The 24,160-nt window shown below is 37.9% G+C and overlaps 1 protein-coding gene across 2 annotated transcripts in view; it reads left to right on the top strand.

Moving 5' to 3' along the window:
- The window catches only part of GNAI1 (G protein subunit alpha i1), an 86,914-nt gene extending 69,340 nt beyond the window's left edge, over positions 1-17,574 (top strand). For both annotated transcript variants that reach the window (XM_024738096.1, XM_024738095.1), the window contains exons 7-9: positions 2,531-2,660; positions 3,707-3,860; positions 15,498-17,574. In XM_024738096.1, the coding sequence (XP_024593864.1) occupies positions 2,531-2,660; positions 3,707-3,860; positions 15,498-15,688 (475 nt within the window). In that variant the 3' untranslated portion in view covers positions 15,689-17,574. The remainder of the gene's footprint in view (positions 1-2,530; positions 2,661-3,706; positions 3,861-15,497) is intronic.
- Positions 17,575-24,160: the final 6,586 nt, after the last annotated feature.

Below are 24,160 nucleotides of genomic sequence, written 5' to 3' on the forward strand. Positions count from 1 at the left end.
TAATTGCTACAAAGAGAAATAAAGCAAGATGGCGGGGATATACTAGTTCCCTAAAGCTGCTGTAACAAATTACCACAAACTAGTGGCATATAACAATGGAAATTTATTCTTTGATAGTTGAAGCTAGAAGTTTAAAATCAGTTTGTCAGCAGGACTGTGCCCCTTCTGAAGGCTCGAAAAAAGAATCCTCCCTTGCCTCCTCTTAGCTTCTGGTGGTTGTCAGCAGTCCTTGGTGTTCCCTGCCTTACGGTCATATCACTCCAGTCCTTGGCCTTCTTCCCTGTGTGGGTCTGGTTCTTCTTTGCTTATTAGTTCACTCCTCAGTTTCTCTCCTTCATCTTGCATTTTACTTTAGCAGCAAGGAGAACCAAGGTTGTACCTTGCATTCTTTGCTTGAAAATTTTCTCAGCTAAATCTAGATATCCAGGTTCATCTCTTACAAGTCCTACCTTATACCCAGCACTAGAATAGTTAAGCCAAGTTTTTGCCACTTTAAAACAAGGATTACCTTTTCTGCAGTGTCCAATAATATACTTCTCATTTCCTTCTGAGACCTCAACAAAAACATCTTTAACATTCATATATCTTTCAACGCTGTGTTCATGATGATATATATTCGTTCTCTAAGATAGAAGCTTTTCTACCATCCTCTTTACTTCTATCTAAGTCTCATCAAAATCACCTTTAATATCCGTATTTCTAACCAACTATCTTTCAAGGCATTCTGGGCTTTTTCTGTCAAGTAACTCAAAATTCTTCCAGCCTTTCCCTATTACCCATTTCCAAAGCCACTTGCACAGTTTTGGGAATTAGTTTTACAGTATTACCCCACTCTAGCTACTAAAATTTGTGTCAGTCAGGGTTCTTGCAAGCAGCAGAACCAGTAGGTTCTGTGTATTTCAAGGAACTGGCTTAACATGACTGTAGGTGCCAGCGAATTGGAAGTTTGTAGTGCAGGACAGCAGGCTCAGATAGAAACTGATGTTACAGTATTGAGGCAGAATTTTTTTTTCTTCTGGGAAACTTCAGTTTTTGCTCTGAAGGCCTTTCAACTCATTACATGAGGGCTGCCCACATTATCAAGGATAATCTCCTTTACTGAGAATCAACTGACTATAGATGTTAACCATAACCAGAAAATATCTTCACAGCAGCACCCAGATTAGTGTTTGATTAAATAGCTGCGTATGATAGCCTAGCCAAATTGACACATAAAACCAGCCATCAACAGAGGGATAATATGGGACAGGGTGGGTTTTGTTGTTATTTTACATGGAGTGGTCAGGAAATATGTGACATTTGATCAGAGAAGTTAGCTAAAATATATTATCTTTTTGGTAAAGTTGTCTTCAAATTGTGTTCCTTGGCAATTTAACAAATGGGTAATCATTTTAATTTCTTTTGTTCTTGTTTGATCTTTACTACCAGCTGTCCTTTTTATATCTTACCCATTTTAGTGTGTAGTAGAATCATTTTGTTATATAGCATACTTAAACTTAATGAACAATTTACTAGCTAAACTAATAGAAAGAATGGCACTTAAATGATGATAAAAGTAACAATACTAGTTACTTTTGTAATGAGTACAGATCTTATGTACTCAGATTTGGTTTATAGGCCAAAACTGTTCTACAGGGAAAATTCTTTTTGCCTGAGAATTAAATAGGGACTATTTTAATTAGTGCAGTATCTAGATAAATGGAGCCTTTAAAAATGTACCAGTTTGCATAGTGTTTCCATTATGTAAGTGGTTATTTCTAGGTTGCATAACGTAATCTATGTGAATTTCAACTTGTGCTTAACTTAAACTCTTAACAAGGAAAGGAGGAAGATTATTGTTTTTATACTGTTTGTGTTACTACCCTGTACAGTAACCTACAATGGTCTACTGTTGTGTATCATGTAAAAATTGAGTTTTTTTCAGTCCTCATTTTCAGACTATTCAGTAGGCCATCCATTTATCTCATCTCATTTTTTTTTTTTCTATACCATGGTTTTACTTTTTAATTTAGGCAGCTTGTTTGCCCCTGTTTAAATATGACTTGCTTGTCCAGGTTTTCTTACCTGGGATGGTTTCTCCTTTGCTGTATTGCTTCTGAGAGAAAACATTTTGTAGTTGGATGAGGGGACCATGTTCTCTGCCTCTAATGTTCTGTGACTTTAGCAAATTGAATATATTCTATTATCTCTGCATTCTTATAGTGCTGCCCCTTCTTTTGTATTTGTTTTCATGTTCTGTTCTAAAGTGTTCTCATATGTTAATGAATGTGTTATTTTTTTTAGGGTATTTTGGGTTTTTTGTTTTGTTTTACTGTGAGATAAAAACAAAATGGTTTAAAAACCAGCAGACTTTTTTTCCTTTGTGAAAATCAATTTGTGACATTATATTCCTCCCATAAAATCCTTTTCTCCTTTCTTTCCATCCCACATTCCCTATGCGATTTGGAGCTTTTTTGTTGATTTTTATAGAACTCCTCAGAGCCTCTGAACATTCAGCGTGATGTCAAACTCATTATTTTTCCTCTTACAGAATGTTTGATGTGGGAGGACAGAGATCTGAGAGGAAGAAATGGATTCATTGCTTTGAAGGAGTGACCGCCATCATCTTCTGTGTGGCACTGAGTGACTATGACCTGGTTCTAGCTGAAGATGAAGAAATGGCAAGTAGAACCACTTTTAAAGATTGAGCATGGCATATGAAGGGCTGGAGATGTTGCCAAGAATTTTTCTGTGAAAAATTCTTGAAGAATTCTTACTAATGCCTAAATTAATTGAAAGTTCAGGCTGTTTTCTCTAACTTTTGTTTAGTATATTTCCCTTTTAGAATACAAAGAACAGATGGATCCTGGAAAAAGGGAAAACACAAAAAGTTAATCTCACCTCAACCCTAGTTGCTTAACTAGGCATTTATGAGATCTGGTATCCACATACTAAATGAAAATAAAGTTAGTTCCATTATAGTCCAAGGTTTATTTTTCTTAACTCATTACTTCTGCCAGCTCAGTAATCCTTGATCTCTGTTATACTTTGCTACTGTCATGTAATTTTCAGATGTGTTTCAGTGTACCATTAATCTGGGGAAAATATTTTTAATTAGAAAAAAGCTATAAGTGTCAGTTTCTTTTATTAAAATAATTTATATACAATTATCATGCAGTAGGTGTAGTGCACATGTTCATTTCTGTCATTCTGGCACTATAAAATATATTAGTGCCCTTTTGAAACCACAGATCCTGGAAGGGCAGGAAACAGGAATTGGAGGTTTCCTTCCCTAATACACCATTATATTTAGGGTACTGGGCTAATTGTGTTTCAGCTTTTTCAGTTTAATTTATTAATCTTTAAAAAACTCTACTTATCTTTTAATGGAAACTTCAGTTCACTCTGTAATAATGAGGTCTCCTTTGAAACGTTTGCACTTTGCATTTCTAGATCGCAGGGTCCTGCAGCACAGTGACACGCTGCCAGCGCTCAGCAAGTACTGGTTGAATACAAAAAAGTGATGAGTGATGTAGACACTCATCTTGCCTAAAATCAAAGTGTGTGCTTGTTCTTAAATGGCAAAAATATGTTTTTGTGGGATGTTACCTATTTTTCAGCTAACTTCTATTGTATTACCATACTTTTTTTTTCCACGCTCATTTTTTAAAAGTAATATTTCTTAAAATCCTTGCCATTATGACAAACTGGCTGTATTCTATTACAGAACCGAATGCATGAAAGCATGAAGTTGTTCGACAGCATATGTAACAACAAATGGTTTACAGATACATCTATTATACTTTTTCTAAACAAGAAGGATCTCTTCGAAGAAAAAATCAAAAAGAGCCCTCTCACTATATGCTATCCAGAATATGCAGGTATTTTACTCTCTGTAGATAACTTGTCAGCTCGTATACTTCTAAGCGAACGTTCCCCTAAGGCAAGATTTCAGTTGTTGGTTTGAATCTTTTGGCTTAGTAATTCTTAACCTTTAAGAGAAATTATTTATCAAACTGCATTTAAGCACAAGTAGTTCCTTGAGTTGTGGGTGAGATGATTGAAAATAACATTCATTTTAGGGAAAAGCTTTTAGAGAATTTTCTATGATGACTCCAAGTCTTCATAAGCTTACGGTATTGATTGGTTCATCCAGTTAACAGATCTTATGTCAGGTATTGTGTGATGCACAATACATAAATGTGTCTCTGGTCACTGACTTAATATCAAAGACAGAGGTACTCCTAAACAAACAGATACACGACAGCAGTGCAGCACACGAGTACAAAGGAACATGGATAGTAACTGCAAGGGGGAAAACATTAGAAAGGAGTCTGTGAGTTAGCTAACTCCTCAGGGGAGTCAGGAAAGGTTTCACAAGAAATCCAGGCTTTGGGAATGAGACTGTTAGTGGTACTTTAATTTTACTGCTGTGTAAAATGGTCTGCAGTGAGAAAAGGAGACCTGAGATGCAGTCCTGGCTTTTCCATAATTAGCTCTTTGATCTTGAACAAGGCAGTTAATGGGGTCTCACTACCCCATCTGTGAAATCAGAAGTTGGGCTAAAACATTGGTTAAGTTTAGTTCCTTGGAACACTTCCCTGGCTGCTATTGAAAGTGGGTGCAAGGAACAGTGATACCCCCCACCCCCTGCCCCCCTCCACACTCAACTTCTCCCTCCCTGAGGCAGAGTAATTTAGCTTTCATCTGTTTTGCATATTGGGTTTCTGAATAAGGCTTTATTTTATTTTAATGAAGAAAGTTCGATGCCTAAAAAAAAAGTTTGACTACCAATAGTTTATCTCATCTCTAAATCTAAACATTATGAAGCTTGGGTAATTTAGCTAATTGATACAAGTTACCCTCACTCCATCCTCATTGTTAAAAAAAAAAAAGGTCTCAAGAATTTTTTTGGTTGAAAAATGTGAAAGTGAAATATTACATTTATTGCATTATTTTTTTAACATCCTTATTGGAGTATAATTGCTTTACAATGCTGTTAGTTGCTGCTGTATAACAAAATGAATCAGCTATACGTATACATCTATCCCCATATCCCCTCCCTCTTGCGTCTCCCTCCCACCCTCCCTATCCCACCCCTTTAGGTGGTCACAAAGCACTGAGCTGACCTCCCTGTGCTATGCGGCTGCTTCCCACTAGCTATCTATTTTACATTTGGTAGTGTATATATGTCCGTGCCACTCTCTCACTTCGTCCCAACTTACCCCTCCCCCTCCCTGTGTCCTCAAGTCCATTTTCTACAGCTGCATCTTTATTCCTGTCCTGTTCCCAGGTTCTTCAAAACCACTTTTTTTTGTTTAGTTTTTTAGATTCCATACATATGTGTTAGCATACAATATTTGTATTTCACTTTCTGACTTACTTCACTCTGTATGACAGACTCTAGGTCCATCCACCTCATTACAGACAACTCAGTTTCATTTCTTTTTATGGCTGAGTAATATTCCATTGTATATACGTGCCACATGTTCTTTATCCGTTCATCTGTCGATGGACACTTAGGTTGCTTCCATGTCTTGGCTATTGTAAGTAGAGCCACAGTGAACATTGTGGTACATGACTCTTTTTGAATTATGGTTTTCTCAGGGTATATGCCGGGTAGTGGGATTGCTGGATCGTACGGTAGTCCTATTTTTAGTTCTTTAAGGAACCTCCATACTGTTCTCCATAGTGGCTGCACCAACTTACATTCCCACCAACAGTGCAAGAGGGTTCCCTTTTCTCCACACCCTCTCCAGCATTTATTGTTTCTAGATTTTTTGATGATGGCCATTCTGACTGGTGTGAGGTGATACCTCCTTGTAGTTTCGATATGCGTTTCTCTAATGATTAATGATGTTGAGCACCCTTTCATGTGTTTGTTGGCAATGTGTATGTTTGTTGGCAATGTGTATGTCTTCTTTGGAGAAATGTCTATTTAGGTCTTCTGCCCATTTTTGGATTGGGTTGTTTGTTTTTCTGATATTGAGCTGTTTGTAAATTTTAGAGATTAATCCTTTGTGAGTTGCTTCATTTGCAAATATTTTCTCCCATTCTGAGGGTTGTCTTTTCATCTTGTTTATGGTTTCCTTTGCTGTGCAAAAGCTTTTAAGTTTCATTAGGTCCCATTTGTTTATTTTTATTTTTATTTCCAGTACTCTAGGAGGTGGGTCAAAAAGGATCTTGCTGTGATTTATGTCATAGAGTGTTCTGCCTGTGCTTTCCTCTAAGAGTTTTATAGTGTCTAGCCTTACATTTAGGTAGGGGGTTTCTCTGGATCTTTTGTGTTTCCATACAAATTGTGAAATTTTTTGTTCTACTTCTGTGAAAAATGCCGTTGGTAGTTTGATAGGGCTTGTACTGAATCTGTAGATTGCTGTGGGTAGCGTAGTCATTTTCACAGTGTTGATTCTTGCAATCCAAGAACGTGGTATATCTCTCATATCTCTCCGTCTGTTCGTATCGTCTTTAATTTCTTTCATCAGTGTCTTATAATTTTCTGCATACAGGTCTTTTGTCTCCTTAGGTAGGTTTATTCCTAGGTATTTTATTCTTTTTGTTGCAATGGTAAATGGGAGTGTTTCCTTAATTTCTCTTTCAGATTTCTCATCATGAGTGTATAGGAATGCAAGAGATTTCTGTGCATTAATTTTGTATCCTGGTACTTTACCAAATTCATTGATTAGCTCTAGTAGTTTTCTGGTAGCATTTTTAGGATACTCTATGTAGAGTGTCATGTCATCTGCAAACAGTGACAGTTTAACTTCTTTTCTGATCTGGATTCCTTTTATTTCTTTTTCTTTTCTGATTGCTGCGGCTAAAACTTCCAAAACTATGTTGAATAATAGTGGTGAGAATGGACAACCTTGTCTTGTTTCTGATCTTAGAGGAAGTGGTTTCAGTTTTTCACCATTGAGAACGATGTTGGCTGTGGGTTTGTCATATATGGCTTTTATTATGTTGAGGTAGGTTCCCACTATGCCTACTTTCTGGAGAGTTTTTATCATAAATTTGTGTTGAATTTTGTCAAAAGCTTTTTCTGCATCTATTGAGATTATCATATGGTTTTTCTCCTTCAATTTGTTAATATGGTGTATCACATTGATTGACTTGCGTATATTGAAGAATCCTTGCATCTCTGGGATAAATCCCACTTGATCATGGTGTATGATCCTTTTAATGTGCTGCTGGATTCTGTTTGCTAGTATTTTGTTGAGGATTTTTGCATCTATGTTCATCACTGATATTGGCCTCTAGTTTTCTTTTTTCATGACACCTTTGTCTGGTTTTGGTATCAGGGTGATGGTGGCCTCATAGAATGAGTTTGGGAGTGTTCCTCCCTTTGCTATATTTGGGAAGAGTTTGAGAGGATAGGTGTTCTCTAAATGTTTGATAGAATTTGCCTGTGAAGCCATCTCATCCTGGGCTTTTGTTTGTTGGAAGAATTTTAATCACAGTTTCAATTTCAGTGCTTGTGATTGGTCTGTTTTTATTTTCTGTTTCTTTCTGGTTGTCTCAGAAGGTTGTGCTCTTCTAAGAATGTGTCCATTTCTTCTAGGTTGTCTCTTTTATTGGCATAGAGTTGCTTGTAGTAATCTCTCATGATCCTTTGTATTTCTGCAGTGTCAGTTGTTACTTCTCCTTTTTCATTTCTAATTCTGTTGATTTGAGTCTTCTTTTTTTTCTTGATGAGTCTGGCTAATGGTCTATCAATTTTGTTTTTCTTCTCAAAGAACCAGCTTTTAGTTTTATTGATCTGTTTCATTTCTTTTTCATTTAAATCTGATCTTTATTATTTCTTTCCTTCTGCTAACTTTGGGGGTTTTTTGCTCTTCTTTCTCTAATTGCTTTAGGTATAAGGTTAGGTTGTTTATTTGAGATGTTTATTGTTTCTTGAGGTAGGATTGTATTGCTATAAACTTCTCTCTTAGAACTGCTTTTGCTGCATCCCATAGGTTTTGGGTCATCGTGTTTTCATTGCCATTTGTCTCTAGGTTTTTCTTTTTTTGCAGTACGTGGGCCTCTTACTGCTGCGGCCCCTCCTGTTGCGGAGCACAGGCTCCGGACATGCAGGCTCAGTGGCCGTGGCTCACGGGCCCAGCCGCTCCACGGCATGTGGGATCCTCCCAGACCGGGGCACGAACCTGTGTCCCCTGCATCGGCAGGCGGACCCCCAACCACTGCGCCACCAGGGAAGCCCTCTAGGTGTTTTTTGATTTCAGTGATCTCTTGGTTATTTAGTATTGTACTGTTTAGCCTCCATGTATTTGTATTTTTTACTGATTTTTTTCTGTAATTGATATCTAGTCTCATAGCATTGTGGTTGGAAAAGATACTTGATACGATTTCAGTTTTCTTAAATTTACCAAGGCTTGATTTGTGACCCAGGATATGATCTATCCTGGAGAATGTTCCATGAACACTTGAGAAGAAAATGTATTCTGTTGTTTCTGGATGGAATGTCCTAGAAATATCAATTAAGTCCATCTTGTTTAATGGGCCATTTAAAGGTTGTGTTTCCTTATTAATTTTCATTTTGGATGAACTGTCCATTGGTGAAAGTGGGGTGTTAAAGTCCCCTACTATGAATGTGTTGCTGTTGATCTCCCCTTTTATGGCTGTTAGCATTTGCCTTTTGTGTTAAGGTGCTCCTGTGTTGGGTGCATAAATATTTACCATTGTTGTATCTTCTTCTTGGATTGATCCCTTGATCATTACGTAGTGTCCTTCTTTGTCTCTTGTAATAGTCTTTATTTTAAAAAGTCTATTTTGTCTGATATGAGAATTGCTACTCCAGCTTTCTTTTGATTTCCATTTGCGTGGAATATCTTTTTCAGTCTGTATGTATCCCTGGGTCTGAAGTGGGTCTCTTGTAGACAACATATATACGGGTCTTGTTTTTGTATCCATTCAGCCAGTCTGTGCCTTTTGGTTGGAGCATTTAATCTGCTTACATTTAAGGTAATTATCGACACGTATGTTCCTATTTGCATTTTCTTATTTGTTTTGGGTTTGTTGTCGTAGATGTTTTCCTTGAGTTTCCTGCCTAGAGAAGTTCCTTTAGCATTTGCTTTAAAGCTGGTTTGGTTGTGCTGAATTCTCTTAGCCTTTGCTTGTCTGTAAAGGTTTTAATTTCTCTGAATGAGATCCTTGCTGGCTAGAGTAATCTTGGTTGTAGGTTTTTCCCTTTCATCCCTTTAAATATGTCCTGCCACTCCCTTCTGGCTTGCAGAGTTTCTGCTGAAAGATCAGCTGTTAACCTTATGGGGATTCCCTTGTGTGTTATTTGTTGTTTATCCCTTGCTGCTTTTAATATGTTTCTTTGTATTTAATTTTTGACAGTTTGATTAATATGTGTCTCGGCGTATTTCTCCTTGGATTTATCCTGTATGGGACTCTCTGTGCTTCCTGGACTTGATTGACTATTTATTCCTGGTGGAGGGGACTCGTGCCTGTGTTCTGGTGGGAGGGGCGGCGCACGGTGGTGTGTTTTTGGGTATCTGTGAACTTAGTAGATTTTAGGCAGCCTGTCTGCTAACGGGTGGGGTTGTGTTCCTGTCTTGCTAGTTGATTGGCATGGGTCATCCAGCACTGGAACTTGCTGGCCTTTGGGTGGAGTTGAGATGGAGATCTCTGGCTTGCTGGCTGTTGGGTGGATGTGGGTCTTAGCGTTGAGACGGAGATCTTCGGGAGACCTCTCGCCGATTGATATATTACATGGGGCCAGGAGGTCTCTGTGGTCCAATGTCCTGAACTGGGCTCTCCCACCTCAGCGGCTCAGGCCTGCCTCCAGGCCCAGGCATCAAGTCCCTGTCAGTCACACGGAGACAAATGGCATCTTGATGCCGTGATGCTGAGTGTAGTTCCAGGGGAAGGAGCTTGCTGGTGCTACTCTTGCTGCTCCGGGTGACCGCTGCCTCTGTTAACAGCTCCACTAAGCCTGAGGGTCTACAAGCTGCAGGAAGATGAGACCACCCGGGGCAGCCTTCAAGCCGTGATTCTTGCCATGATCCCTGCTGTTGCTGTCATGGAATCTGGCTTCCCCCACTGCTGCCCAAGTCTCAGGAATTTGTTTCATTATAAACAAAATTTGTCAATTTTGTGTTCAGTAAATTGTACTGCCTTTTCACAGGCAGTGTTAAAACAACCATATGATATCAGTGCTTTCACATCCCACTTATGTAGGTGATAGCAGTGTGATTTAATGACGCAATAGAGTCCAAATCCAGACCCAAGTCTGTTGCACTCCTGCATCCAGGACATTAACAACCAGAATACATTTAATTATATATTTTCAATGGAGGCCAAGCAGGAGGGTCTCCCATCAGTATGATCCTCCTCTCATTACTACAGCCCTTTCTATGTATCGCAAAGTTATACTTTGAAATAATTGCACAGAATTAACTTAGTTTTGTTTTCTTTTTGAAAGTCAGTGTCCTAAGTCACCTTATTCAGAAACATTTTTAGTGCTTTATAGGAATAAAATTATTTATAGTTCTAATTGCAAGAATGAAGTTACCCAGAATCAAGGTGGCTCCGTTTGGCCTTTACTTTCCTCTGTCTTTTAGTTCATCTTTCTTTGTCATTTTCTATTGTGAAGTAGCCCTTTTGTGCTAATATTATCAGAGGACCCCAATCAATCCTCACATATTACATACTTGCAGGGATTTTTAGAGCAGCCAAGAAGATAGTTGTTAGCTCTTTTTTTGCCAGGTATGCATTGTGTTCAAAATGTTCCTCGTATGTTGTCGAGTTAATAAGAATCACTGATCTCAGGCCCTGTGAGCAAGGAGAGTATTACATAATTCTTTCATAGTCCCAGTGTTAAGACTATAATTAAAAACTTCATTGCACACTCTGAGTGTTGATGCTGTCACCTCTTGTTTCACCCTCAACTCTTAATCCCTGTGGCTATGTTTGCTATAGGAGAACCCATCGTAGCCTCCGAGCTACTCACTTGATTTATCCCCTACCTCTCTCTGCTCCTGTCTTCTCCTCTTTTTATCTATTTACATTTTGGCATTTCACCAGATTCCATCTGTAGTCTTATAATCTTCGAGCGCTCCATTCTTTCATAGTCATATTTATTCTCAGCATGATAAATTCAGTTGTCAACTCTAATTTCTCTGTTGAGGCTCAGGCTTGCATTTCCAACTGCTTGTTGAATCTGTCCATGTTTTTTAGCACCTGAGACTCCAACTGAATTCATGTTATTTTTTTTTATTCAAATCTCCTTTATCTCCCTTTGAATTGTATCACCAGGCACCCAATTCTCCAGTATTGAACCAGATTATCATCTGTACTTAACCTTTATTCAAGACAGTTCTATCACGTTAGAAAATATCTGTCACCTTCCCCCTAGTCATTCTTTTCCAAAACTTAAAATCAAGTTGAGGAATGTATCTTGTAGTTCTAGGGATTCAGTAATCTAACCAGCTGCCCACAATAGATACAGCAAATTGAGCCATGCACTCAGGGCGAGCTGTTTTCTCAAAACATGTTTTTAATTTAGAGGTTGTATTAGCTTCTGTGAATCAAGAAGACATTGTTTATTGCTTTAGAATTTCAGAGTACCAACCTTATTATGATTTAATAAGTTAAAATTTGATTTGTAGAGTATATGGTTGTCTGCTAGCAACTTGAGATAAAAATTTAAACTTATTTTGACAACTTGGAAAAATTCATAGAAGCAAACATACAACCTACCAAGTTTGAATCATGAAGAAATAGAAAATCTGAACAGCCTATGTTAGTAAGGAGATTGAATCAGTAATCAGAAACCTCCCAATAAACAAAGTTCATGACCAGATGACTTTACTGGTGAATTCTGCTAAACACAAAAGAATTAATTGTTAGCAGTCCTTCTTAAACTCTTCCAAAATTGGAAGCATTCTCTCCTTTTCCATAGCTCATTTTACCAGGCCGCCATTACCCTGTTACCAAAACCAGGCAAGTATGCCACAAGAAAAGAAAATTACAGGCCAATATCCCTGATAAACATAAATGCAAAAATCTTCAACAAAATATTAGCAAACTGAATTCAGCAATACATTAAAAGGATCATTACACCACAACTATGTGAGATTTACTCCGAGGATGCAAGCATATAGTTCACTGTCTGCAAAACAAAATGAAGGATAAAAATCACAAGATCATCTCAACAGATGCAAAAAAAAAAAAAAAGCATTTGACAAAATTCAACATCCATTTAGGATAAAAACTCAACAAAATGGGTACAGAGGGAATGTACCTCAATATAATAAAGGCCTATAGCTGATATCATACTCAACAGTAAAAAGTTGAAAGCTTTTCCTCTAAGACAGGGAATAAGACAAGGTTTCCCAGTCTCACCACTTTCATTCAACATAGTATTTACAAGTCCTATCACTGCAGTTTAAGCAAGAAAAAGAAAAGGCATCCAAATCAGAAAGCAAGAAGTAAAACTGCCACTATTTGCACAAGACATGGTATTATACATAGAAAATCTCAGATTCACAAAAAAACTTAAAACGCATAATCAGTGAATTTAGTAAAGTTGCATGATACAAAATCAGTATACAAAAATCTGTAACACTAGTAATGAGCTATAAGAAAAACTGAAACAGTCAGATTTACAGTTGCATTAAAAGAACAGAATTTCTAGGAATAAATTTAACCAAGGAGAGGAAAGGCCTGTACACTGAAAACTAAAACATAGATGAAAGAAATTGAAGAAGATACACATAAATGGAAAGATATTCCATGCCCATGGATTGGAGGAATATTAATATTGTTAAAAAGGTCCGTACTACCTAAAGTTGTCTAACAGTGTCAGTGCAATCCCTTTCAAAATTCTAATGGCATTTTTCGCAGAAAGAGAATAGTCCTAAAATTCTGAATCACAAAAGACTCCAAAAGCTAAAGCAATCTTGAGAAAGAAGAACAAAGCTGGAGGCACTGTGCACCCTAATTTCCAACTATATTACACAGCTACAGTAATGAAAACAGTGTGGTATTGGCATAAAAAACAGACACATATATCTGAGGAACAGAATAGAGAGCCCAGAAGTAAACCTATGTATACATGATCAAGTAATTTATGACAGATGACCCAAGAATATACAACGGGGAAAGAAGTCTCTTCAGTAAATGGTGTTAGGAAAACTGGACAGCCACATGCTAAAGAATGAAACTGGACTGCTTTCTCCACCATACACAAAAACAAACCCAAACAGATTAAAGACTCGAACGTGAGACCTCAAACCCTTGAATGTAAGACCTGAAACCGTAAAACTCCTAGAAGAAAACACAGGCAGTAAGCTTGACAGTCGTGATTTTGTTTTTTAAGTTTGACACCAAAAGCAAAGGCAACAAAAGCAAAACTAAACAAGTTGGGTGATATCATCAAACTAAAAAGCTTCTGTACAGCAAAGGAAACCATCAACAAAATAAAAATGCAGCCTAAGGAATGGGAGAAGATATTTGCAAAACATTTATCTGATAAGGGGTTCATATCCAAAATGTACAGTCATCCCTCAGTATCCTTGGGAGATTGGTTTCAGGACCTGCCATAGATACCAAAATCTATGGATGCTCAAGTCCCTTACATAAAATGGCATAGGACAGTTGGTCCTCCATATTTGCTGGTTATAAACCCACAGATGCAGAGGGCCAGCTGTATAAAGAACTCATACAAGTCAGTAACAAAAACACAATTTCACTATTAAAATGGACAGAGGATCTGAATAGACATTTTTCCAAAGAAGACATACCAGTGGCCGACATGTCCGTGAAAAGGTGCTCAACGTCACTAACAGTCAGGGAAACGCAAATCAAAACCACAGTGAGCTATCACCTCACACCCATTAGAATGGCCGTTATCATAAAGAAAAGAAATGCCAGACGTTGGTAAAGACGTAGAGAAACGGGAACCCTTGTACCCTATTGCTGGGAATGTAAATTGGTGCAGCCATTATGGAAAACAATATGGAGATTCCTCAATAAATTAAAAATAGAACTACCATATGATTCAGCAATTCCACTTCTGGGTATTTATTTGAAGAAAATGAAAACGCTTTATGGAAAAGATACATGCACGTCTCTGTTCATTGCAGCATTACTTAGAGAGTAGCCAAGCTATGAAAACAGCTGGTGAAGTACAGGGGAGGGAAAGCACTGCAGTAACACAGGTGGTACTTTGAATACAGGTTTCCTCCTGACATGGAGTGAGCCTCAGATGTGGAACAGAGGGTCTTAGAATGGCTTTACCAAGCAGGCTGGGTAACAGAGGACCTTGAAGTCCAGGCATATAATTTTGTGTTATTACTGCAAGAGACAGAATTAACAGTTTTTTTCAAAGGAACATTTTATTGAAGTATCATATGTATACATATATGAACTATATAAAGTATATAGATACTCACATACTTAGCACAAATGTGAAACTTACTGAATTTTAAAAAGTGAAAACACTGATAATATGCACCATTCAGGTCAAGAAATAGAACATTTCCAGGTCCCCAGAAACCCTGTCATGCCCCTCCCCAGTCTTAACTGATCAACTTCCATCCACCCACCTACTCACACAAAGAGTTAACCACTATTATGACTTCTGTCTTCATCGATTAATTTTGATTGTTTCCAAACTTGTCTTCTAAACATTAGTTGTTTACAGTATATACTGTTTTGTGTCTGCCTTCATTTGTTCAACAGTATGTTTATGAAGCTCATCTATAGTATTGTGTGTAGCAGTAGTTCTTTTATTCTCATTTCTCTATGGCAGCTCATTGTATGAATATATACCAGGATTTTGTAGCCAGTCTACAGTTAATGAACTTTTGGGTTGTTTCCTAAAGTAGAAGTTCTGCTGTTAACAGTCTTTATGTGTCTTCTAGTGAACATATGTATATAGTTCTGTCAAGGACACACCTGGAAAACTGAACTCTTGGGTCACAGAGTATGTGTGATTATCTTTAGATACTGCCAAGTATCAAAGTGTTGTATCTTCAGTCACCTGAAAGCAGAAGTGTGTCATTCACTTTTTTGTAACCTCATAGGCATAAACCACATTGTAGACCCTTGTACAGTTTTTGAATACAAAAATTGAGAAATGCTAATTAATGTATATATAGGAAGGGGAATAAAAAGTACCAGTCAGCGTCGGCCAACATTTCTTGATCCAGCCACTAGGCTCAGAAGTGAAATAGTGTGCTGCCACCATGTTAGGAAGTAGAGTATAAGGGGTTAGAAAAAAAGGGACTCTGACAGTTGGAGATTGAGGCAGGAACAAAGATCATGGGGAACATGGAATACCGTGCTTTTTTGTTTTTAAGGGTAACTTATAGTCATTACAGGGTGATTAACATTGGGTATGTTTCACTTAGAAGAAATAGTTTATCTTAGTCTCGAAGGGCAAAGACGATTAGAGAGTCCACATATTTTATACATAAGAAACTGATTTCAGTATTTTAAGGTCCATGTTGCTTAGTGGTATACTCATTTTAACTTCGCCTTATGTTTCTTTCCTTTTCCCATATCAGGCTCAAACACATATGAAGAGGCAGCTGCATATATTCAATGTCAGTTTGAAGACCTCAATAAAAGAAAGGACACGAAGGAAATATACACCCACTTCACATGTGCCACAGATACCAAGAATGTGCAGTTTGTCTTTGATGCTGTAACAGATGTCATCATAAAAAATAATCTAAAAGATTGTGGTCTCTTCTGAGTTTTGCAGTAAATGGTAAAATGCATTTTCAAACCAAATGAGTACTTATATGTGGCTCTCTCTACACTAGAGTCTTGCAGCAACACAGAATGTAGTATATGGGAAATGCATCTGGGACCTGACCAACATTGGTTTTTTGTTGGTTTTTTTTTTAACTGGGAGTAATGGAAGGTCCTTTCTTAAATGTGAGAGGTGGTCCTGCAGTGTGAAACTAAGGGCAGTGTTAAAACTGGACTCTAGTGTACTGATGACTTCTGTGTAAGTGTAAATATGCAAATGTATGTATACATGTATTTATGACTTTAGTTTTCCACATTACTTTTAGGTATTAAGAGTGGCAACTTATGATTTTAGCGTGATGGCTTGGGAAATAACAGAAATATTAAGTACTTTGTACTGAAAGACTATTATGTTTGCCAGTTTTAAACAGCTTTATTTATGTTCATATCCTGTAAATTTTTAAGTACAGTCATTAATATTAGGACACATTGCAGCCCTTGTCTTGATTATATGTATACTTGTAATCATAAAAATGTTATTTGTACAAACATTGCACAGACTATTTTAATAACATGATTTGTTCTTTAAATTTAATGTGTTTCATTGAAACGTTCTTGAAGTCGAGGAGTATACTACCTGCCTTTGGATCAGTTAAACATTGTATGCATTTCAGTTTTTCTTTTAAGAATGCATGCTAATCTGATTCTACATTAGATTTGGTTTGAAAACAAATTTCAGATTTTTGAGGATATACTTACAGACTTATTATAAATTCTTAATTTTTATTCGGTTGGTTTGTTTTCACTTTGAATTTTAATATTTGGATGGTATTCATGCATTGCCTTAAAGGTGATGCCAGATTTTTATACACTTTAAATAACTACATTTTTATTTATAACTAAGTTTAGGTGGGTGTGAGAGCATTTTTGTGGGTAAAAGATAAGTTAGCATAATGAATTTTGAGACATTCATTTGCGTATTTCCTTTGGGAAATCCCTTGTACCTACTATACATGATAGCTCCTTGTTTAGAAGATAACAAGAAAGATCTTTGAATATTCTGCTGATGATAAAATGCAAGCTTTAAATTCATACATGTAAGTAACTAGTTTCAAATTTAATTATCACGCTGTTAAAATTACTTTTTTCCCTTAGATTATTCAAATTGCCTCCACTTGCCTGAGTTTGTATTATTTCTTTTTAAACTGTGCTATTATTTCTGAGAATGAAATGGGCAATTACACTTAGAAAATGAGTAGCAGGAATTAATTAAGTCAGTGATTGTGTGTATCCTCAAGTGTTCTATTTCTGCTAGATACTGAATTTTGATAGTCATTTTTAATTATTCATGGTGTGTCTCTATGACCTTGTTTCAGCAAAGTGAATAGCATTCCATACCCTACTTCTCTTTTTTACTCATCTTGGAAAAGTTAGTCTTTCAGTAAGCTTCATGGGTAAGTAGTTTCTAAATTTAGTTGTGTGCCGTCATTCTGTTGAAGTCTCTTTGTGGTTGTGTGTGTGTGTGTGTGTGTGCGCGCACGTGTGTATAACCGTTTCATTTTGGGGCTTTGTTTTTCTTCTTTGTAATGTAGAGAAATTCAAAAATTTCTTAACAAAATTCTTCAAATGTGTTAGTTTAGATTCTTTATGTGCCTTTGATGAAAGATATGTTTTCATTAATTTTATGGATGGAAGACCTGTTGTATTCATATTATGAAGCTATGTATGAAGTTCAACTATCCCGTAAATCAATTTGAATCATGAGAAATAAGTTTAAAACGCCACAAGAAGCACATATTGGTGACCATAATTGATGAATTCCTGAACTTTAGTCTGTGTAATTGTGTTACTAATAAAACCTAATAAATTTGAATTTTTAAAATTTTACAAACCTGTTGGCTAATACATGTTTTGCATTACCATTATATATCAGTCTATTGTGTGTTCATTTCTTCTTTCTCTGTGTTGTCCTTCTGCAATTTCATCTACTCCAGAAGCTTGAGTTTTCCCTGCCCCAAGTTTCCTCATGAGATGTGGTGCCACATTTGGAATTGCCTGCTTGATATCCCCTTCTGAGAAGTGACTGCCTGCTCCAATTCAGTATGTGCAAACCAGATTCATCATCTTCCCTGTCAACAAGTTCTCACCCTCTGACTTTGTCATGCACTTTGTCATTCATTTAATCCCTCAGTGGGGAATTTTTCAGCCGTATAAGTCACCATTTGCTCACAAGTCTACTTTCCCAGTGCCTCACATGTGTTTTTTGTTTGTTTTCTCATTTCCATTCCCACTACCACCTACTGAATTCAGGTCTTTGCTTAACTTCCACGTAAAATGTCTTATTACATTCCCCACTTCCAGTTTCTCCCTTCTTTAATCCAGGTTACTTATCCTAATCTAGAACTCTGGCTGCGTTATTTTCCGTGCATTGGCTCTGACTTGTCAATAAAGTGAAATCTAACTTAGCCTTCCATTCCAGGCTCTTCATCATCTGAGCCCACTTCACTACGTCCCCCCTCTCTCCCTCACATTCTAATAATACTTTGTGCATAGCCTGGGCTTTCCTTCAAGTATTGTACTTCATACTACCTGAAATATGCTCAAAACAATACCTGGAACATGGGAAATGTTCATTCAGGTCTGTTAATGTTGTTATTTTTATTTCTTAGCACTTTTGTCTGTGGTCTCTTTTTTATTTTTATTTTTTTATTTTTTTTGAGGTACACGGGCCTCTCACTGTTGAGGCCTCTCGCGTTGCGGAGCACAGGCTCCGGATGCGCAGGCTCAGCAGCCATGGCTCACGGGCCCAGCCGCTCCGCGGCATGTAGGATCTTCCCGGACCGGGGCACGAACCCGTGTCTGCTGTATCGGCAGGCGGACTCTCAACCACTGCGCCACCAGGGAAGCCCTGTGGTCTCTTTTTTAGATCAACTGGCATCTGTTCTTCAGCCCACCCTCCTGGGAACGGCATGGTTCTGATAGGGCTGCCAATCACAGTGCTTACCTCCCTGGACTGGGGAATCCTGGGCGAGCACCCCAGCTGAACCAATCACACAGTCCTAGTTCCCATTCCCAAAGTTCCTAAAGCTCTTCTGGTTTCTAAAATCCCCTTCCATCTATTTCAGTACCCTTCTAAAAAATACTTTCATGCTTCATCTCATTCATTCAGTTTCAGTCTTTTCCCCCCCAAAATCCATACTATAAAATGCATATGTTCTTACTGAATGCCAACAGTAACTGTGAGATATATCAAAAAAGGCTCAGAGAGGTTAATTAACGAGCAAGATGAAGGTTTCAAACCTATGACTTCTGACTTCATGCCTATCAGAGAACTCCAAATAACGCTACCTTATTTCCAGAAAATGGCTAAGTAGTCTTTTAACCATTCCCACTCTCGCCTTCTGAGTTTATCTGAATCATAATATTTTTAGAATAAAAATACTTAAGATAGAACAAAGCTGTACACATCATTCTCCATAATTTGAAACTATATTAGAAAACTAGAGTAAAGCAGTGTTCTTTTGGCATAAAAACATACACATAGATCTGAGAAACAGAATAGAGAGCCCAAAGATAAACCCAGGCATATGTGGTCAATTAATTTATGGCAAAGGAGCCAAGAATACACAATGGGGAAAGGACAGTCACTTCAATAAATGGTGTTGGGAGAACTGGACAGCACATGCAAAAGAATGAAACTGGATCATTATCTTACACCACACACAAAAATAAAACCCAAAATGGATTAGGGGCTTGAATGTAAGACCTGAAACCATAAAACTCCTAGAAGAAAACATAGGCAGTAAGCTCCTTGACATTGGTCTTGGTGATAATTTTTTAGATTTGACACCAAAACCAAAGGCAATAGAAGCAAAAATAAGTGGGACCTCATCAAACTGAGAAGCTGCTTCTGCACAGCAAAGGAATCCATCAACAAACTGAAAAGGCAGCCTGGGGAATGGGAGAAAAAAACCGCAAATCATATATCTCATGTGGGGTTAGTTAATACCCAAACTATACAACCCAATAGCAAAAAACAACCCGATTACAAAATGGCCTGAGAATATGAAGTTATTTTTTCCATAAGAGACATAAAGACGGCCAAGAGGTTCATAATAAATTGCCCAACATCACTAAGTATCAGGGAACTGCAAACTAAAACCACAGTGAGCTATCACCGCACACCTGTTAGAATGGCTATTCTCAAAAGACCAGTAACAAGTGTTGGGAAGGATGTGGAGAAACAGGCACCCTTGTGCCCTATTGGTGAGAATGTAAACTGGGGCAGTCACTATGGAAAACAGGATGAAGGTTCCCCAAAATATTAAAAATAGAACTACCATATGATTCAGAAATTGTACTTCTGGGTATTTATCCAAAGAAAGTAAAAACACTGACTTAAGAAGACATGAACCCTCATGTTCATGGCCGCATTATTTACAATAACCAAGACAGAGAGACAACCTAAGTGTCTATCCATGGATGAATGGATAAAGAAAACATGATACACACAAATACAGAGGAATATCAGCCATAAAACAAAATGAAATCTTGCCATTTTCGGCAACACGGATGGACCTTGAAGAGGACATTATGCTAGGTGAAATAAATCAGAGAAAGAAAAATATCGTGTGATACCACCTGTATATGAATCCAAAAAATTCAGCTCATAGATGCAGAGAACAGATTGGTGGTTGCCAGAGGCGGTGTGTGGGTGGGCAAAATGGGTGAAGAAAGTCAAAACTACAAAATTCCAGCTATGAAATGAGTCATGGGTGACTATAGTTAATAACTATAGTCAGTTAACTATAGTTAACTGTAGTCAGCATGGTGACTATAGTTAATAACACTGGGTAGCATATTTGGGAGTTGCTAAGAGTAAATTTTAAAAGTTCTCATCCATCACAAGAAAAATAATATGTAACTATATGGTAATGGATGTTAACTAGACTTATTGTGACCATTCTGCCATATATACAAATAGCAAATCATTATGTTGTACACATGAACTAATATAATGTTATATGATCAATAAAAATACATTAAAACTTCAAACAATATATATGATACTTATTATATGTTGTATCAAAGCTATTTATGTTATCAACACCCATTAGATTTGAAGGCACTTAAGGGGACAAACAGTGATGGGCATTTTTACATCACTTATTGTCTACAGAACCACCCATGGTGCCTTGTGTAAAGGAGTTTAATAATGTAATCTCTATTACAGATGTTAGCATTGTCATTGCTTGATGTGTTATTTTAGAGAGAAGTTGAAAGTAGTGGGGGTGGCCTAGGCCCTGGCATTCAGTCTGAGTTCAAACCCTGGCTCTATCTCTTATTAATTGGGTAAACCTGGGCAAGTTATTTAATTTTTCTTGCTTTCCTTTTTATCATCTGAAAAAATAGTGATTAAATAATCAGACCATTAAAATTAAGTTCCCATGCATGTTCAGTACTTGGAAGTGAGCCTGGCATGTGGTAAACATTCAGGAAGTATTATTGCTATTAGACTATAAAAACTATTTAATTTGGGGGTGCCTTTAAAGTCATAATCAGTGCTTGACCAGCAGCTGTTGATAAGAGCTTTGAATGAAATGTCTCCAAACAAGATAACTATCATAATTCATCTTTATAGTTAAAACTTCAGAGTGTCTCACATTGGTAATGAAATCGGAAAAATGTGAGAAGAAAAAGAATGCACCTCCTTAACTTCAGGACACTTCTGTTATCTTTATTTTTTTTTATTATTTGCGTTATTTATTATGATGTTATTTAATGTAACCAAAAATATGCGAGATTTATGTTATTTTAAAGTTAATTTGGGAAATTTTCTCTTGCTTCTGAAAACCCCCATCTTAATAATTAAAATGGTATTTATATCAAAACTTTTATGTTTTACAACTCCATTGGCCTGTTTCCTAGGCATTTTTCCCTTAACCAACAACTGCTTGCTGTTGTGATGTGTTCTATTATTTACTTGGATTTTTTAGTTACTTTAAAAGTTATGAAATACATTTCATCAAGTCCAGAAACACCCAGATATGCACAGGCAGGGATCTGCTGCAATCTAGCAGGCCAGGGCTGAGGAGGCCTGAACTGCGACAGGCCTACCGTGTTATAAATCTCGAGCACCATATATAAGGTCAAATATTTTCAACTTCTTTGATTCACTGGCCATCTTCCTGGGTCTCCATACCAACAAACTGAATGGAAACATTGCCAAGGGATAGTTGTTCAAATTAAGAATGCACTGTAACTGATTAAAAATGAGATGCTAGCATTTAGCAGACGATCAGTCAAAGCAGATTTTAACTATTATTTCAGCAGGCGGTAGTGCCACTTTTAGCAAAAGAAGGTACCACATCCTTCTGAACTGCATAGTGCCTCACCTGAAAGTAAGTACGTGGAGTAGAACTCTTGAGAACCTAAGAATCCAAACCAAAGAAATTCCTTTTCCAACACAGGTGTATGATTTTGCAGTTAATTTTTACTAAATTGACATATTTGTACAATTTCATTGTAAAGCCAGTCTTACAAATAAGCCACTATGAAGACTGGATATTACCTGGAATTTTCTGTCATGCCCTCTTGAATTTTATTTTCTGTGAAAATATCACAGTAATTTCAACTTTGATCCTTTTCCTTACTTTTGAAAATCAAAACTGAGTGAAGTCAAAGCTGCTTCTAAACAATTCTGTCTTTAATTTTCATTGAATGAAATAATCCTGGGTTCTGGTTCAAGAGGGTAATATAGGAAGATCCTGAACTTGCCGCCTCACACGGACACACTGAATTTACAGCTCCATGTGGAAAAATTGCTTCTGGAAAAAAACCGAAAAACTAGCTGAGCAACTCCTACACACTGGGCAAATGAGAAAAAAAACCACATCGAACCAGGTAAGGGAAACTGAGACACAATCTTGTCATAAAACCCAGCCACGGCATGGCAACCCACGATCAGAACAGAACTCAAAACCCCAGGCTTCTCCCTGACGAGCAACAGGTCTGAACCCCACATTGGGCACCCCAACGTTTAAGGCCTGCACCTCAGAGATGAGCACCCAAAACATCTAGATTTGAAGCTAGTGGGCTCACGTCCATGAGACCCACAAGATTATAGCAAACAGTTCTCAGAGGGATGGAGCACAGACGCACCAATGCCATGGCCCATCCACAGGGGCAGCCGACTGAAAAGCACCCAAACTTTCTGTGAAAGAGGCTTTTATGCTTATCTTAAAGCATGGACCTGAGAGACAGGCATCTAACGTAACACACATCTAGGGACCTATTGAAATACTCTCCAGGGACAGAGGACAGTGGGCTCCATCTGCCTTGTTCCAGGTCACGTGTTATCTCCTGGAAAGGAAACTTCACCCTCATCTGGTACCCCAATTTTTGCAGCTGCGGCCCAGGGGACACCTCTAGAATGCCTGGCTCTGGTGGCCAGTGGGGCTTACACTCGCCATTCCCAAGAGACTGTCACAAACAGAGAAAGAGTTCTTAACGGGCTACCATCCCCAGGGCCCAGCAAGAGAGCAGAGACTGCTGTGCCCTGTCTTTCTGTGAAAGTGCTACATTAGCTCATCTTCATAGCTGCAGCCTGAGGGGCAGGCTGCTTATTAAACACACATCTAAGGGCCAACTCTAATCCTCTCCAGACACTTCAGAAGGCTGGCACTCTCTTTTCACTCTCCCTCTGCTGAGCTCCTGAGTGACAGTACCTGCCAGAGGGGAGCTTGTACACACGTCTGGTGGCCCAGTTTTTCTGTCTGTCAACCAGGGGATGCCCCTTGACTGCCTGTCTCTGGTAGCAAATGGGGCTTTCATCCATGGGTTTCATGGGACTGTAACAAATGGAGAGAGAGTTCTTAGCTGGTTACCACCACCAGGGAACAGCGCAGACAGCAGATTGAAACACACCCCCAGTCTTTATGGGAAAGAGGCCTATTTGCTTGTCCTGAAGCTGCAACCTATGGGGCAGGCTTCTGACTTCGCATATATCTACAGGTCTACTGAAGTATAGGGGAGGGAGGCCAAGCAGACACCATCTGTGTGCTTCTCTCTGCCTCACTCCAGGTTGCCAGTATCTCCTGGAAAGGGGCTTGCACACTCATCTCATGCCCCAATTTTTGCAACTGCTTTCCAGAAGATGGCTTCAGATCACCCGGCTCTGATGGCCAGTAGGACTTATGCTTGTGGTCCCACAGGACTATATATATTTTCATATTTTAAAAGCTGCTGCCTATTAGAATAAGCAAATTTAGTAAAGTTGCAGGATGTAAAGTCAATATAAATGTCAGCAAAAATCTGTTGCCTTTCTATCACTAATAACAAACAATCAGAAAGAGAAATTAACAAAAAAGAATAAAATACCTAGGAATAAATTTAACCAAAAAGGTGTACACTAAAAACTATAGGACACTGATAAAACAAACTGAAGAAGACACAAATAAATGGAAAGATATTC

Source organism: Neophocaena asiaeorientalis, unplaced genomic scaffold (assembly GCF_003031525.2).
Source record: "Neophocaena asiaeorientalis asiaeorientalis breed wild unplaced genomic scaffold, Neophocaena_asiaeorientalis_V1.1 scaffold170, whole genome shotgun sequence".
NCBI classification, from domain to species: domain Eukaryota; kingdom Metazoa; phylum Chordata; class Mammalia; order Artiodactyla; family Phocoenidae; genus Neophocaena; species Neophocaena asiaeorientalis.